Genomic DNA, 19483 nt, shown 5'->3' on the forward strand with positions numbered 1-19483 from the left:
AAAAATGATTATATTGTTATGATATTGTCAGAGTATAATCTTGGGGCCTCAACTATTAGTTTAGGTTTTTGATTGTGTTAGTTACTTGACATGGTATTAGAAGCCACTGTGATAAGAGGTGACGGATTTGAATCTCAGCCACCCCTAATTTATAGTGGAATATATAGCACCATGTATGAGAATCACATGTGTTGCATCCACGCTTCTAACCCGAAGGGCACTCGTGTTAAGATGCATGTTAGAGCATATAAGATATTTCGAGGACTCAACCATCAGTTAATGTTGGTTTCTTGACAGATACGGATTGTTTTCTTTGATTGAATGACTATCTATAACAATTTTTAGCAATGGTTAATCAGAAATCAAGACTCAAATCTGCAAGTAGGAATGACAATACTTTTATCTTCAAGCAAGAAACAACTGGGATTTGATTGCGAACAAAACGTGTTATGATGAACATAGTCTACACTCGACAGAATCGCCCAGATCGACCTACATGATTCTACCTATATCAATCTCTAGATTTCAGAGGTAAAATCACCGATCTTTTTTATAACTCTTTGGTGTTGTTAAAGAATAAATATTGCACACTTTATGCTTACTATCTTTGCACGTCTATATGCTTATTCTCCAATCTTCTAAGTGGACCCTGTTGGTTTTTCTTAGTGGCCAGCTTCCTTTTCTCTTTACTCTTTAGTGTTGCTGTTCACCTCTGCACTTATGACCCTGACGTAGCTTATATACGATGCGAGCACATCTTGATGTAGCCGCTTAAATTTGTACGTGTTATCATAGTGCAAAGGACTAAGGTCATGTCGTATCATTTCAGACATAAGTATACCATGAATTCATGTGAGATGGCAGCACACATGTGATCACTCACATGTTCAGCTTATAATTTTAGAGTTGTCATTTTAAAGTTTGAATTGGACATTTTAGATCTTAAAATAGGTGTTTTAAGTCTTGCATTAGACAAACCGTAAACCATTGGAATAGACATTCTAAGTCTTGAAATGAATATTTTACAATTGGCGTAAGTAAGTAAAATATAAAATTTGTTGTAAATTTGACTTTAACTTTATTAATCAAACATATAAAATAAAGTTACATAAACTTAGTATGTCACAAAACATATGACAAGTTCAAACCTTTGCTTAACATGCACCAAATGTAAACTTCATCATCGGGAACACCATATATTGAACATAGTAACAAGAAGATTTTGTATGTGATATTAATTCAAAGCGAGATGCTATTTCCTAAAACATCATTTCTTCTCTACTACGGTGCTTGGGAATATAAACCGGCAATATGTTCTGAGATACAAAGAATTACACTAAATTCCTAGCATAAGGAAATTAGAACGACATGAGAAAACTTAACTAGAAGAAGAAAATAGAAATTTACAATCGAGGATTGTAAGTTCTCTATGTAAAGTGATAGAGAGGATAAGAAATTCAGAAATTAAATGTATATTCCATGTACATCTCATGTAAGAAATAACTTACACATGCCTTCTATATTTATAGAAAAGTATAGAACCATTCATGAAGTAATACGTCACTTCATGAACCGCAACATTGATTCACGAATCAATGTTGATATTAAATCAATTCATCCCGATTATTCAGTTAATATAACCATATTAACCGTAGGTAGTTATAGCATAACTAACAAAACCGAATAAAATGAACGTGGCAAAAACCAGCGCGAAAGACGCGAGCCGCGAGCCGCGATCAGGCCAACTCGTGAGCCGTAAGTAATGTCGCGAGCCGCGACCAAGCCAACTCGCGAGCCGTGAGTAATGTCGTGAGTTGCGACCTGTGCTTATACCAAAAAAAAAAGTTTTGTAATCTTGGGATATTTCCAATTAATTATTAATTTAATTAATTTATTTGATTTAATTAATTTATTATTTCCGATAACCATTATACGCTCTAAATGACAACAAAATTAAGAATTAGAGTAGGGATTTTAAGAGTTAGAATTGACCTTTTAAGTTGTGGAATGAGTGTTTTAATGGTTGAAGTCGATAACTAAAAAATTAAATTAAGCCTCTGGAGAAGGAAGATTGAGATTGAGGCTAGAGTAGGGGTTTTAAGTGTTAGATTAAACTTTTTAAGTCTTAAAATAGGTGTTTTAAGATATAAATTCAACAAGTACAAAATTTTTTTGATTGCACATGTGAGGCGGCCACATACAAGTTGTTGTCCTAGGTTTATCTTGTGTATCTTTTATGGTTATTATATTCTTGCACATGACCTCTTTTATTAGATGGAGATGGGAAGAAAGTTTGGGATGATGGGAAGGATTTGCTGGTTATATGTTCAATCAGTCCTTTTGTTCTAACTAAGTAGTGTGTCACTTTGGGGTCCCAGAAAATGTGGTGCATCAGTTGGTTATTTCACCTTTAATTGGTATCTAAATTTGCTACTGTCAATTCTTAAAAGGATGGATGACATAATTTTGAATGTTGGGACATTTTGAGTTGATTGAAATATTTGGCTTTTACCTTTTAGCGTACTTGTTATAGATTAAGATGGTAGAAAATCAAAATGGGTGGAGAAGAAAATTTTATGTGGACTACTATTGAAACTAATCTATTATTTAATATAGCGGGATAATTTTTTGGAATTATGATTTTGACATTATTGTTATTGCTGCATATTTCTCAAAAGTTTAGAAAAATATGGGATCAAATATTCTTGTTTGGATTTAAAAAGTGCAATACTTTTTATATTATAAACCTTCAATTATTTTTTTATAAGTTATTATTTTTTTTATTAGTATGGATATTTTAGTTTAATTTTGAAGAATCCAGCTCCCGATTTCATTTATGCTTTTAGATTGCAAGTGAGTTTAAAATAAAACATTATAGGTGGCATTATGATAGTAATTGTTAAATTATAGGAAAAAAGCTATAAATATATAAAGTAATAAAAAAATTGTATATTTTTTTATTTTGGTTTGTTGACTACACTTTAACAAATACTCTCCCAATTTTGTAAAGATATAACTAATAAATTTGAGTTGAAAATAACAAGAAATAAAAATTTATCCAACTCATAGACTAGCTGAACTTTATTCGTCCATGAATAGTAATACAATCAACTTCAACCCAAAAAATATGACCAGATTCAACATAAATCCAATCTGAATGTAACTCATTCGATATTGAAAATTTGAATAAAATAAGATTATTTAATAACTTAATTCCAAAAATAAGCTTCGTGAAAATTTATTTCTCAAAATAAGCGTCCGTACATCCAAATCTAGTCTCGGGAACATTGCTGTTACTAACAGCGAAACATTGAAAAAAAAAATAAAATAAAAGGGATCAATCGCTATTAGTAACGATGACTTAAAGGTTAACTGGTAACTCCTTTATCTCGTCGGCTGGAATAAGAAAGTAACTGAGAACTGAAAACTTAAAACGCCACAACGACTTAAAAAAAAAATATTTTTATTTTTTTATTTCTTTTTAAGTCGCTGTTTGTAACAGCAAATGATCCCGAGGCTAGACTTGGATGTACAGACGCTTATTTTGAGAATTAAGTTTTTAAGAAGCTTATTTTGGAAAAAAGGTTGTTCAATTGTCTTATTTTTTTCAAATTCTCTTTGATATTGAACCGATATAGACTTATTCCATTTGACCCATAAATAAACTGATCTGAATGAAATCATTAAGTTACTCGACAAAACAATCCGACAAAATCCAAATCTGATAAATTCAGCTCAAGGCATGATTAACCAAATTCATTTTCGGGAAAGTAAGCACTCATCTCTACATGCATACATAATTGGCTCGACATTAACAATTTACCACTATATGTTGCACAATTCAATTAAATACCTCTATTGGAGCTAGCAAACACAAAAAAAAAAAAAAAAAAAAAGCAACCAAAAAGGAGAGGAATAGTAATGTCTAAAGTCAAGACTCAAGCTCATGAAAACAAGTCAATAAAATTTCATCAAAACCCAAAAGGTAGCATTAGTAATAGTAAGCACGTCAAAAGCAACAAAGATATTAAGCAAATCTTATGGGATGGTCAAAATTTAACATCTAACCAAATGATTCAGTTTTTTTAAAGAAGCCAAATAATAATTTCAAGTATTAAAAGAATTTAGAGATCGGCCTCAAGATCAGCCATTGCAAAAGGAGTTGTCGGATAGGATAGAATACAAATATTATACAGATACGATCCAATTCGATTAAGTACACCTTCGCATTGTATTATGTAGCCAAGGGTAAAGTGAATAAAACATTACATCGGGTCAAAAATTCATAGTAAAGATTAAAGAAGAAAACGAGATGTGGGTAACGAAGAATACCATGATAAAAATGGTAATATATCGGTAAGATAGCACCCAGAACAAGACTTGTAAAAATGCAATTACCCATTTGGCTTGCTGAATCTGACTTAATGAACAAATTACTCTTCCCTCCTACTTTCTGAGAGAGAGCAATTCAAAACTACGAATATGGTCGTCACGGATCCCTCGTGATGTAGAGGAGGCGCGTGTGCGTGAAGTTGGCCGGGACTCTGTACCATGGTGAAGCCGCTGTACATTTGAGGAATGACGGTAGACCCCATTGGTCAGTCGACTTGCACGGATCTCCCCAAGGTCATTAGAGGAGGTAGGTCTGTTGCTCGAGACAGCAGTGGCCCTTCTAGAAGAACTACCAACTCGGGAGAGGTTTGCCTTCTCAGAGTCTCTTTGCTACAATTTGAAAGAGAACTGTTAGGAACTTTATTCCAGATTCCAATTTAGCATCACTTTCACATATAAAATTAGAAATTAAAACTAAAATTTTGCAGAACGAAAGCAGTTCATGAACAGAAACACAATCTCCAACATAGAGTGAATGTGTTCTTGAACAGTCGGAACTGTTTGTTTTGATGTTTAATGAGCTCTTGTGTTCCTTAATTTGATGGGCCAAATATTTATATTCTTTGGTTCGAATTATAATGGATTATAGTAAACTGAATCATTAAATCAGGTGCACTTCTTAGTTAAGTGAAGTTGCTGATGATGTTTGCTACCAAGACTCCAAGAGTCAATTGGAAACAACCTCTTTGTTATGACATTCCTAAAATAAACAGATTTTCTAACCTGTTCCAACTAGGCCTGTGCAATGGGCCATGGAACCCAGTTCCAACCCTTTAAAATGCAGATTTAGAACGGGTTGGGCTTTAAATGACTCACTTTCATTTGAGCCCGGCCCTTATCCGGCCCATTGCAAGGTCTATTTCCAACGTGAAAAGGTACATAGAGTAGAAAGATAGCACAGCTATTATACAAGGTGTACTTGTCAAAGTATTTTGTATCGTCATCGTGATTATGGAAGTCAGAAGAACGATACAGCCTATACTTGAAGAGAGTAAACAGACAATCAAATATGACATAAAAGGAAAGTAAAGGATTCAAGCAGGGCCTGTTTAACAATAATCAAAAGAAAAGTGCTCATGTTATTGGCAAAAGCAAGCATTGATCACAAACGCAAAGAAAATGCTAAAAATTTACCGTGTCTCGGGAAGTAGTTACATCTTGTGAGCTCCTTTGCTTCATGTGATCACCTGAAGTGTTTCGACGAGAAATGGCCTCTACTGCACCAGTTAGTCTATCCCGAATCTCACGACCCACTGAGACATGAACAGAGAATCAACCGCTAAAAGAGAGTAGTCCTCTTAATGTCTGTTAGGTTGTTGGTAATAAACGGAGACAATGGGAATGATTTATATTGTAAATTTTTACGAAATATACAATGTTAATCCCATGGTAATAATATTTCGAGCATAAAAAAGTTCATTTTTCACGATTTTCCATAACCACCTAATACCATCTTTTAAAATAGTAATGCGTTGAAACAAATTTTGAGAAGAAAATAAAATAACCGAAAGGGAAAAGGAATGACTTTGGATTGTCCAACCAAAATTACACTAACTTTCCATTAATATTCCACCATTTGATACCGACTAACAAACAGGCCGTAAATGTCTTTTTACAAGTTACAACATACATTCGCGAGCTGCAATACAATATCCTTGATTTAAATACGGCTAAGGTTATTCAGATTAATAAACTAAATCTAAGGAAGACGAGTACAAACCTGAAGTCCTCTCTGGTCTTTCTCCAGATGGCCCGGCATTTACAGCTGGCTTAAGGCCAGGTTGCTGAAAACACAGACAGTTGAGTTTAACTATCAAAACAGAAACAGGCAGACACTAATTATCCAACAAAAACAAAGAAACACTGACCCGTGTTCTAGAACTACCACCAACTTGCGGGTACTTCATTATGGTCCAGTCAAAAACATAGTCGAACTGATAGCCTATGGAAAGTCATTATTAGAATCGTGTGAAGTTTATTGAAAGTAGATGGCATCGAAGATAAAATCTGAACAAGAAACCTGATTCATATCAAATGAAATTTTGTAGACCACATGTACCTTCTCGAATAAAGAGGTCCCTGAACAACCTCTTTAGATACGCGTAATCAGGTTTATCTTCAAAGCGCAGTGATCTGCAGTAGTGGAAATATGATACAAACTCTGATGGGTGTGACTTGCAAAGGACCTGTTGAACACATGTTTCGCATAGATGTGACAATCTTTCCAGTTTCTGAATACTAGCAATGTGCGTACTAGTCAAGAATTTTTTTTATCACAAACGACAAGCTTTGAAAAAGTACACGGAAAGAAGTGACCAAAAACAGGACTGATGTCACAGAAGAACATGGGTTTAAAGGAAATGCCGGAAGAGCTAGATAGAAATAAATTGCGGATCATAAACTTTGTGGATGACAACAGGAGATAGGCTTCCGGTAAAGGCTGTAAACCTGTGGGGTGGAATGAGATCAAGGCATCCCAAAAGGAGCAATGGTGAATGTACTTTTATTCAGCATTGATTTTAGACTATTGCTCTTTCCTCTGATCTTAGCACAAATGCACTTCCCACCCAACTTCTTCAATAAACGTTCCCCAAACTCCAATTTATTTCCGTTTCTTCCTTTCCATAATCTCAACTATGATGCCCTTTACTCTCTTCGTCCCACTAAAATTGCTACATTTTGCAATTGGGGAATAAGGATCTCTCACTTATTTTGCTACATTTCTTTTTATGAAAATGCAATCAAAATTTTCATTAATTCTCATCCACTTCCCACTTTTGATACCATATACAATATTCAAAATTTTTTGTCCTGCACTCCTATTATCCCAACCAAATCACTTGCTATATATGTGTTCTACTACAATTATAGCAAATAGCAATGACCGAAGTATTCCTTTGACAACAAATAAACAAGAATGATGGTTATTATCGGGTCTTGTGTAATATGGTTTACTTTTAAAAAATCAATCAAATAGTACTTGCATAATTGAGTAAGTAGACTTGTCAGTCAGGTTGGTTTCAGGCTGATTGGATTTGACCCAACATATTATATATTTACTATTGTATCATTCTTATCGCTAAATAGCTAAAAAGCGTCCTTATTTTTTGTTATAATTTTAAAATTAGTTTTCCATATCATAATATTTGGCAAAAGAGTTTATTCAAATCATAGTTGTGTAATATTAACTCAAGCGACGAAAATGAAGAAAATTAATAGGCTACAACTCAAAAATATTGACATAGAAGATAGAACTTGAAAAGGTACCATATTTCAGAAAAGCAGTTTTGGTTGATTGGGTCTTGGTGATTGGATTTATAGGTCGGGACGAAATTTTTTTGATAAAGAAAAGCTTTTATTGATGAGATAATACGTCATACATCAATGGATGAGGGATCCCAAGAAGCAAATAAAGATACCTACAATATCATATTCCAATTACTTCTACATAAATCATCAAGAGAGCAATAGTTAAATGATCCATGTGCCTTAGCCCAAAGTGACGCCAAAAAGACCACTTCTCTCATATTGTAGAAATCAATCATCGAAAATTCTCCTATTACTTTCTAATCATATATAGACCATAGAATGGTAAAGGAACAAATCACCCACATCATTATAAGATCATTATCCCATCCCAAACTACGTAGTTCATATTGCTTCTTCATTTTCCTCCTCACCTTTTCTCTTTCCAAGGTAAGGGGCAAAGGTTTCAAAATATTTTTTTGCTGTATAAGTAACAGGTCCCTTGATGAATAAAGAAACACCTACCTCTATGGGAGTCATCATCTTCTTTTCACTGATTCTATCATATTTCTGTTTTTTGTTGTTTGCTTTTAGCCCTTGCCAAGGAAGACTGACAAAAAAACACATGTTAAATATTAGAAACCGAAAAAAGCAAGTAAATATCCCTTGCGCAATATACATGAAAATTTAAAATAACACAAAAGACGGTTGTGTTTTCAACCTTCCTCGGAGAAAATACATCAGAACATAACCAAGCGATTCAAGGTCATCCCTTCTACTTTGTTCTGCAATACAATTGAACAAAATCAAATTCAGCTAAGGTGAAGTAGTGATCTGTGATTCCAGTGAGATAGCAAAGAATTGAACATTAACTAACCAATCCCAAGATGGGTATTGACACTTGCATAACGTGCAGTACCAGTCAGACTCTTGTTCTCCCTGCACCACCATATACAATCACTTATGAGACAGAAAACAAAGCACCATCTAAAGGGGTATGTGTTCTTAGCAAATCCATAATCAATAACTGATAAGGCTACAAGTATAACTTCCGGAGAAAATTTGAAGAGCCACAAGTCAATTCCGAATTAACCTATTCCATATTGAAAAAAATATATATATTCGTTCACCTATAATGTTCTTAATTTTAGGATAAATCTATTGTTTTCCCATCCTTCGCATTTCATATCCTTCCGGTCGATCAATTTTTTGACAATATAAATTCCAGTATACTTTAAAAGCTTTGGAGTAGCATAAACTAGTGTACAGTAACAGAAAAAGATTTGGTTGATTACCTGTACGGTATGTGCTTATGAGTTTGCAGATCCCTGTACTTCTTAGCCAACCCATAATCAATAATGTATACCTACATCAAGATAAGCGTAGAAACATTTATATTCACGTTCTTCATAAAAAGAAAAAAAATGTTCCAACTAAACTCACTCAGATGTTTTAGAGCAAAAAATCCTTGCCCCATCCAATAGTCATTCATTGACCTTAGATAAGACGCACATTGTTTGTTTCACAGTAAAGCGCACTTTCCCACTCGATATATATCACGGATACTATATTTATTCTTCTATATCATTTGCAAGGGGCAGATATAAAACATCCCGATAATTTCTGTTTCATAAAAGCACCTATTTCATGCAAAATACTAAATTTACGTCATCCATAATTTTCATCAAATAATCACCTCAACGACTGTTCACTTCAAGTGCATCAGGTGTAATCACTTTGCACTTCTACAGTTGTAAGTATTCTTAAATTCTATCTTTTCCAAATGATACAGGTTGGGTATTCTAAGTATAAAACTTTAAACCAACCACACCCCTGCATCACTCAAATTAGTATGATATTAAATTTAAAAATTACCTGATTAGCTTTGCGACCAAGGCCCATTAAAAAATTATCAGGCTTTATGTCACGGTGAAGGAAGCCTCTTGAATGCATGTACTCAACTCTGTTAATCTAAAAAGCATAAGTAATAAAACATTATCGCTCGCTTAACCTAATAAAGTTAAATAAGAACTTGAAGAAACTTTAGTCACTTACTAACTGGTCAGCAAGCATTAGTACTGTTTTCAATGAAAACTTTCGATTGCAGTAATTGAATAAGTCTTCCAAGCTTGGTCCCAAAAGATCAATCACCATTACATTGTGTTCACCTTCAACCCCAAACCATTTGAGATGGGGCACTCCAGCTTCAAATCAACAAATATATCACGTTTAGAAAACAATGTTCTTACGGTTTGTAAAGTTTCTATAGTTGCTAGCAGGAGAACTTATGTAGTATCCCTAAACACAAATTCAGGAAAAAGCAACAGCAGAAGTAACATATATCACATCAGATTACTATGGACACCTAGAGGTGTTCAATGCAGATTACCCGACCTTGTAACCGAACCGATTTGATCCGGCTTCCAAAATGATTTATAATCATAAAAAAAAAAACCCGATTTCAAACCGACCGAAACACCTAACCCGAAATCAAGTCGATGACCCGAATGAACACCTCCATGGACACCCCACTCCTCAGGGCAGCAAAATAAAAGAAACGAGTCTAGCCTGCAATGCCAATTCTAAAGCCGATTTCCAGGGGTGGCTGCCGTGGTGGTAGGATGGAAGTGTATGGTGTTTGTAAGGGTTGGGGATAGGTTTGAGTGAACATTGCATGCATGTTTAGTTAAACAGGAAAGTAAGGCAGTAAAAAAGATATGAAGATTAGTGATATTGTATTAGCTAAAATGATAAGTGAGTATTTCAAGCATACTCAAGCTCCCTATAAGTGTACAAAACACTATTTGTCAATACAAATGCATGATGTTGTTCATCCCCACCCATTTCTTATATATACATAAAATGGGATGTCTCCCTTGGCAAAAAATTACAAACTACTAATTAATTAAAATAACCCTGAAACATTCTTCTTTCCCAATTGCCAATATTGCCTTCCGCCCCTTTGAGAATGATTTTTCAATTTATGACATAGTCATATCCAACGATGCCAGCATAACACAAGATATGACCGTAACATCTAAAACTTACAAAATGCTGTTTAAGAATACAGAAAGGATAGGGAGTCATGACAAACAGAAGGGCTATTCAGCTAAGAGGCATGATTTATGACATTGCATAGACTTAATATCACTTTTACCCTGAGCTTAATATAGAATGCATCAAAGACAGACTTCTGAGCTATTTGAATAAGCACCTTTGCTCAAAACATAAACAAACAAATCTAAGCTACTCAAATAGCAGTTTTGATAGACTTTAAGAAAAGGGCCCGAGCAACCCGAACAAAGAGAAGAAGAGTAAGCCACTTACAAGCTCGAAGGAGGTTTATAAAGTGGTATTACTCTCTTCTCTTTCCCCGATGTGAGATAACTCACATGAGGGTTAACAATGGGTACTTCAATAAGCTTTCACAACTTTGAAACAAATGAGCAATGAAACTTACTTCCTCCTTGAAGCAGCATGTACAACTTTGATTCATAGTGTAGCTGGGGATGCTTGGTCTTCACAGATTCCTAATGACAAAAAATGTTGGATAATAGTTATTTAAGAACTAAGCAATATACACTAGCTGAAAGATCATTTAGACTTCACACAACTATTTCCGAGAAATAACAAAATTCTAACAAAACTCTAGGACAATTCTATTGCCAATATTCAAGAAAAAGTTTGTCAAATATCCAAAGAAAGTGAACGCACATGGACACAAATGATCAAATACATTATATACACTATCTTCCAACAGAGAGTTTGACATCAATGCAACACAAATGCAGCACCTTGGGGAAGAAAGGCATTAACAAGAACCAAACAACACTTTCCTCATATAAGCTACTACTCCAACAGAACTAGCAGTGTATACAATAGCAGTAACACTATCTCCAGTTTAGAATTTGGAAGAACAAGAAACCATCTTCAATACTGCCAAACTAAACCAAACTGACCCTGAAGATCCTACAGTCTAAGCATACAAAATCAAGCATTTAGCAAGCAAGCAATGATTACAAATATGAAGGTCAACTTAGTCAATATCAACCATCAAATATATAACACAAATGAACATACACAGTGCATAATGTCAGTAAACAAACTATACATTAAAACTACACAAAAGCAAAGAAAACCCAGAAGATCATACCATCTTAATAGCCACTTCCTCTCCAGTTTGAATATTGACCCCTATATCAATCAAACCAACACATCAAAATTTGGTCAAACACCCAATTTCTAAACAATCTTAAGTTACAAAAAAACAATCAAACATGAAATAACATACCTAAAAACAACTCCCCAAATGATCCACTCCCAATTTTTCTCCCCATCTTGAACTTCCCACCAAGTACTTGATCCATTTTTTAACCTTTTTTTTTTCAATCAAGTCAACTCAACTCAACTCAAACCCCAAAAGATTCAACTAAAATTACTTTGGTGGGGGGTCAGATTTACACCCAACTCAACCAATCCTCAAAATTACCAACTCATTCAACCCAGAAATGATCAGAAAAAAGCAAGATTTAGAAATTAACTTCCACCCCAAAAAAAAAGAATCAATCAAATTGCAGACTTGCTATACATGAAACTAACTAACTAGTCATATATCATATACAATTAAAAAAGATTATTCCTTTTTGACTATTTGCATCAAAAGGAGAAATCTGGGTAGCTCAGCAACGATGGGAAAAACCCTAAAACCTTCTTCCACCCTCAAAAAATAAAAGGGAAAATTTTGAATCCCTAGTCTAAAAATACAATCAATTGTAAGTTCTTGCAGGAAAATAAATGGGTAATCTAACACCCCATTAATAATTGTAAAATTACAGCAATTCTTTGTGTTTTTAGAGATAGAGATAGAAGGAGGAAAAAGGACAGAAAGAGAAGAAAGAGACAGGGGAGACAGAAAGCGAATTGGGCACAAAATTAACGGAAATTATGACACAGTTAATATTCCACAGCAAATATTAATTAATTGGATAAATTTAATTTTTTCTTTTCTGGAAATTTTGTGTTCATCAACAGGAGTAGTATATTTTGGCCAGTTGGTGATGGATTAGGAAATTTTACCTTAAATATTACACAAATTACAAATATTTATGAATTTGGTCGGTTTGCCAAAAAGAAATAAACTAATATTTCCTTCCTTAAAGTTAATTGTTAAAATTTGTTACTCCATACATACCGACTATTGATATGAATATATGATGATGAATTATTTTTATAAATTATATATTTTTTAGAAATTATAAATTTAATTTAATTTAATGAGATGATGGGTCGAACTAAATATGAAGTAATTTTTTATTAGAGAATTATAAAAAAAGTTTATTCTATTTGGTTTATTACTTTTTTGTTGAACTAAACTAGCTCTTTTAAATTGAAATTTTTTTATTTTTGTTAAACTAATCTTATTTTTAGTAATTGATATTCTTTTTCTTTTTATTATACCATTTAATTTTAAGTTAAATAAAACAAAAATATTTCTTTTAGTACAAAATAGATAATAAATTAAAAAAAAATTAAGTAAAAATCAAATTCAGAAACTTATTGATATCATGTAATTATACTCATTAATACTTATACAAGATTTACCAAAGAGACAAAGAGTAGTATATGAATCAGCTAGACTAGTCTACATTACTCCTATTCATAATTAAAAATTAATATGTTGAATGGGGATCCCTCAAGGTTATCACAAACTTTTTCACCGAGAGAGGATATTTTTGAGAGATTATTTTTAATTGGATCAATTTGATATACTCCCTCTTATTTATCTTAGGAGTCTTATTTGATTTTTCACGAATTTTAAGGAGAATCAAAAGTGAGATCCTAAGGATAGGAAATAGTGATATTATGAGTTTTTTAATGTAAGGGAGGAAAATTAGTATGGGTAATGGAGGGTATAATTGAAAATAGGATAAATCTACTAAGGGCATAAAAGTCAAAAACCCATACCAAAAATAAAAATGGAACAATTAAGGTGACTTGACCATAAAAGGAAATGAGACACATAAGCTGAATAGGAGGGAGTATATTTTTTGAAATATTATAAGTAGGTATTTAAGATATTGTGAGTAGGTATTAAGAATATGATAAGTAGACATTAAGAATAATGTAAATAGACATTAAATTTTAATGGGTCAGACTTAAGTGACATGTCTCAAAGAGACGGTCTCTCAAAAGATTAGCTGAAAGGTTATTGTCCATTATACTTGACATCTTGAATTTAAATGAAAATCTTCATAATCAGGAAATTTACTAATAAATATAATTTTTAATAGATAGTGATTATAGCTTCCCAAAAATAGTGGCTCTCTGTTCACACTATTAACTCTTATGGCACATTTGGTAGATGGTAATAAATGGTGGTATTGAGATTATCTAGTGTAATTTTTAATTGAAAAATCTCTTGGTTACCTTGATGGCCATGTTTGTCCAATTTCAATCATCTTATTTTCTTCATAAAATTCATTCCAATCATTACCATTGGGAGGCATAGTATTACGTGGTAATAGAAATTTGTAAAAAAAAAACTTTTTTGTGATAAAAGTCCCTATGGGAATGACATGGAACTTTTGATGAAAGTTTACACTATAAATTATTCTCGTTACCACCATTTAGTACCACCAACCAAATGGGCCATTAGAGTTTTTTTTTTAAAGTATTTGATATATTTAATGTATTCAAGTATTGTTGGAACTATCTTAGTACTTAAATGTAAGAATTTGGAAAATGTTTAATTTTTAAGAATAAAATCACAAATTTTGCTTTTATATGAATATTGTTTACAAGTTTAGTGATAAATTTATCAAACTAGTCCATTGGCACTCCACATATTTTTTAATTCAACATGATCTGTGCCTTTAAAAGTCCTGAGTAAGTTCTTCTCAAAAAGCCCCAACAAGTTTGGTTTTCCAAGAGATTTGTGTATATATATTGGATCCCCAATCCATTCCTCACTAATATGATCATGTGATACGTATCATCTATGGTGATCATGTTTATTATTATTGATTGTAGAGCAATGCAATCAAAATGCATGACTGAAGACCTTGGTAAAATCTAAATAGTTTATGGTCTAAAATACTAATATTCTTATGTTTCACCTAAAATAGTCATATTTGCTTTTTACCATGGAAATTAACAAATTAAGTATGGGGGACTATTTTTATTTAGTATGACGGACTAAATTAGCCCTTATTTACAAATAAGAGAGCATATAAAGAGTAAAAGTGGTGAAATCATAATCAAAAATAAAAATGGACAAGTTCATTATGATGGACTAAAATAATGATAAATTATTTGCGAGATGGAAAATTGAAAATATATACTAAATATTTACGAATAAGCTTGTCATAGACGTACGTAGTCCCCGATAAAATAGCATAGACTAACCTTAAAAAATACAGATATGATATACTTATCGACTTAAAATTTACAGTTAAGTTACAATGATCAAGTCTATATTAAACTTTAGATTTTTCACTAATCTTTAGGGAACATTGTTGACTCTATTATTTAGGTGAGAAAAGAAAATATTATATAGAGTTATTGACATCAAAAAAACGTTTGCCATTGAAGTACAAACCTCGAAAGAAGAAAAATGGTTATTTACTTTTTCATTCATTTAATTATTTTTTGTTTACATTTGAGGTTGATGTAATATATAAAGTACTTGCAAACAAAGAGCAAAGACAATATTTTGGGTCAATTAAACCTTGCTTTATGGTGAGTCAACTTAATTAGCTTGTTTTATGTGATAATAGTTTATATTTCATTCATTTTAAATTACTTATAACATTAAAACATTGCACATTTATTCATCACTCTTATAAATTATAATTAATTTTTTTATATATAAGTTAAAACATAGTTAAGTGAAATATTTTTTGATTTATCTTAATATAAAGATCATTAATATTAAATTTTTATAATTTTTTATTATATATAATATAATTAGAGATATTAAGAATTGAATTAATGCATTGAACTACCTAAAGTGTTAAAGGATACAAGTAGTTTAGAACAAATTTTTTTTTTATATACTCTAATCTGATTACTCCTCTATACCTTTAATTTTTGTTAGTCGTGAATTAAAATTTAAAAATTATTTTTTTTATATTATGTTGTAAAATAAAAATAACGAAATAAATAAATATAAATATATATTATAAAAGTATTACGACTACTCTAATGAGGAAGAAACGATAGCCCATAGGTTTGTCTTTTCAGCGGTCTTTGAAGACTTCTTCAAAGAAAAAGTCAATTATTAGACCATCTTATCTTATCTTGATTTCTTGTTCTAAATAATATTTAAGACAAATACTCCTATAAGAGGAGTCTTTTATGGACAAGGATGCATGCACATCATCAACATATTTTTGAGAGAAAAGGGAGACTAAGACTCAATAGAACAAAATCGGAATACAAAGCATCCTCTAACCAGGCCTGGGCAATATCCCAAACTTCATCACTAAATAGCTAATCTATGGGCAACCCCATTACAAGAATGAAAACAAAGTAGAAACTACAATGATAAAAACTCAGAACAGAACAAGATCGATCACTGTTTGAACATGATCCACACGCTGCCCTCTTTCATTCAAAGCATTGGCCACCAGTTTACAGTCACTTTCGAACACAACATGCGTCCATCGAAGCTCTTTAGCCTTAGATAAAGCCCATAAAATAGCTTTAGCTTCAATCATACCCACCGAGCCCTCAAACCAAATAGTTTTCGAACCTGCAAGGATAAATTGCTACTACTATCACAAGCCACAAAACCAAACCCATGCTTATCCCCATTCAATAAAAAGGCCCCATCAACATTAACCTTTATAAATCCAGAAGAGGGGCGGCACCAAACAGTTGAGGCACGAGGAAGAACCGAATCAACAAAATCATAGGACAAAGCCTTCTTATACTCTACAAGCCAATCCAGAGCCTTTCCGACACAAAGACGAGGAGGGTCAAAAATGGAATTAGAAATAGCCTCATTACGAGCCTTCCAAATTTGCCAACAAAGAGTAACAAAAGATTCAACCCCCTCTTGACCCTTATTATGCCAAAACCAATCCAATAAATCTCTAAAAGATGAACATAAAGGATTCAAAAAAGACAAGTCCGCAGCAGCCCAAAATTCTTGGCCCAAGGGCAATCAAAAAGCAAATGTCGTAAATTCTCTTTCTTACCACAACGATTACAAAAAATATAATCAGACACCCCTTTCTTACAAAGGTTAACGCCATGTGGAATAATATCCCAACACGCACACCAAGAAAATTCACAAACTTTAGGAGGCACTTTTAACTTCCACAGTCTACGCCAAACAGGATCGGGGCCCGAAGAACAAGAAGTCTGATCAACAGAGAAAATCGAATAAGCATAAGCATCTTTGACTCGATAAATCCCATCACCACTAAGGACCCAATACAACTCGTCCTCAACATCACGAAGACTAATAGGAATGCGGAGAATTTTCTCAGCCTCAAAAGGAAGAAAAGTAGCCCGAACCAACTCAACCCTCCACTCCTTCCTATCTTGATCAATGAATGAGTCAAGAGTAACATCAGGAGTTAGGAGAAATAATGCGACCGGACTCAGGACCATCATGCCAAGAATCGGACTAAACACAAATACTCTTTCCATTACCCACCTTCCATCTAATTCCATAATCCAAGAGCTTCCGTGAACCCCAAATACTACGCCAACCGAAACTAGGGTAGTGACCAATTTTCGCCCTCCAAACATCACAAATGGGAAAATAAGGGGCCTTACGAGAGTGTAATCTCCAAAACTGTTTGGCCAACATGGCCTGATTAAACACCTCGAAATCACGAAACCCAAGCCTACCATGCCCTTTAGACCGACACATGAACTCCTAAGACTTCCAACAAATACCCCTTTTATCTTTAGGAATACCCCACCAAAATCGAAGAATCAAGCCACTAATGTCCTTGCATAAACCAACCGGAAGTTTAAAGCAACTCATGACATACGTGGGAATAGCCTGAATAACAGATTTGATCAAAACCTCTTCCATCCCTGCAACTTATTCCAAACCCTATCACGAATGGTTGCAAAAGAAATCTTCTTAGATTTGTCAAAAATCGTAGGGAGCCTAAATATTTCCCATGCGTAGTCACTTCCACAAAATAGGAGAACGAAGCTGTGAAACAAACTTGCTACTGAATGAAATCTTGCTCTTCTCAACGTTTACATTTTAACTCAACAACTCCTCAAAATAGCCCAATATCCGCCTAATAGTAAAAGCTTCCTGGACAAACACATGAATAAAAATAATACTATCATCAGCGAAGAACAAGTGGGTAATAGTAGGAGCCCCTCGAGCAATAGAAATACCCTGTAACATCTTTGAACGATAGGCCTGCTTAATCATAGCACCCAATCCTTCAGCACATGATAGAAACAAGTAAGGGGAAAAAGGATCCCCTTGTCGTAGACCCCGCTGAGGAATCAAAGAACTGGAAAGATGACCATTCACCAAAAAAGAGTAGAAAACCAAAGACACACATTCCATAAATCTGCGAGCCCACAGCTCCGGAAGCCCATGTTCAACATTATACACTCAAGATAGTCCCATTCGACTCTATCATAAGTTTTACTTAAATCAAGCTTAAGAGCCATAAAACCACGCTTACGAGCCGAACTAATCTTCATAAAGTGGAAAACTTCTTAAGCAAGAAGAATATTATCAGTAATAAGCCAACCAGGAACGAAAGCACTCTGGTTATCATCAATAATATCTGGGAGAAACAACTTTAACTGGTTTGCAAGAGCTTTCGAGATCAACTTGTAAGAAATATTACAAAGACTTATAGGGCGTAGATCTTTCATCTCTTTAGGCTTCTTAACCTTAAGAATAAGGACCACAGTAGTATCATTGATATTATTCGGCATACCCCTAAAATTCAGAAACCGAACAACCAAATCACACACCTCATCGCCCACCAGATCCAAGAAATTATTATAGAACAAAACAGGCAAACCATCAGGCCCAGGAGACTTTCCTGGATGCATACTTTTCAAAGCAATCAACACATCCTCTTTAGAATAAGGCTTTGACAAAATGTTCCTCATATCATCCGACACCTAAGCCTTAATCCCTTCAATTTGATCAACAGAGATAGGTGGCCTAAACCTCTTACAAAGGTCCAAATAATACGTAAAAACAACACGCATAATCTCCTCCTGCTCCACTCTAACAACACCCTCCGAATCAATTAAGGACTCGATCTTATTCCTTTTCCGACGATGAGAAACCCTATAATGGAAATAAGAGGTATTCTTGTCACCATCCCTAAGAACAAAAGGACAAAAACATTGCCAGGCCTCCGTTTCAATCTTCCTACGTATATCCCGAATCTCAGACTGCGGTCTACTTTCTTCTTCAATTATGGCAACCGATTGGGTCATCCACCTCAACCTCTTTAGACGCTTTAATAACCAGCGGGGCCGCTTATGAATATCCTTAAAAGTGTGGCTAACCCACTTCCCCAGAATATGACCGCAATGAGCAACTTTCTTAGCCCATCTACCATTGCTACTTCTCCCAATAACCTCCCAAGCTTTAGACACCACATCCCTAAAGGCTTCCACATGCAACCACTTCGCCTCAAATCTAAAAGGCTTATGGTCCCAAGGAGCCCCACGATCCACATTAATAATATCCTTACAAGCCCTTACAACTAACGACATATGGTCAGAGGAATCCCAAAAAATATTTTGAATGCTAAAGGAAGAAGAAAGGTCAATCCAGTCATCATTAGCCAAAGCCTTATCCAATCGTTCCTCTATAAAACAATCACCCCTATAG

At 33.9% G+C, this 19483-nt stretch overlaps 1 protein-coding gene across 1 annotated transcript; it reads right to left on the reverse strand.

Moving 5' to 3' along the window:
* Positions 1 to 4146: 4146 nt before the first annotated feature.
* LOC130797879 (casein kinase 1-like protein 10) lies at positions 4147 to 12680 on the reverse strand. Its single transcript, XM_057660663.1, has 14 exons — positions 11930 to 12680; positions 11792 to 11832; positions 11099 to 11168; positions 9694 to 9842; positions 9514 to 9609; positions 8934 to 9004; positions 8516 to 8577; positions 8360 to 8423; positions 8164 to 8248; positions 6452 to 6578; positions 6261 to 6334; positions 6113 to 6176; positions 5527 to 5645; positions 4147 to 4722 (listed from the first exon to the last, which is right to left on the reverse strand). The coding sequence occupies exons 1-14, from the start codon at positions 12003 to 12005 to the stop codon at positions 4447 to 4449; spliced, it is 1374 nt and encodes a 457-aa protein (XP_057516646.1). The 5' UTR covers positions 12006 to 12680; the 3' UTR covers positions 4147 to 4446.
* Positions 12681 to 19483: the final 6803 nt, after the last annotated feature.

The sequence above is a fragment of the Amaranthus tricolor genome, chromosome 13 (assembly GCF_026212465.1).
Source record: "Amaranthus tricolor cultivar Red isolate AtriRed21 chromosome 13, ASM2621246v1, whole genome shotgun sequence".
NCBI classification, from domain to species: Eukaryota; Viridiplantae; Streptophyta; class Magnoliopsida; order Caryophyllales; family Amaranthaceae; genus Amaranthus; species Amaranthus tricolor.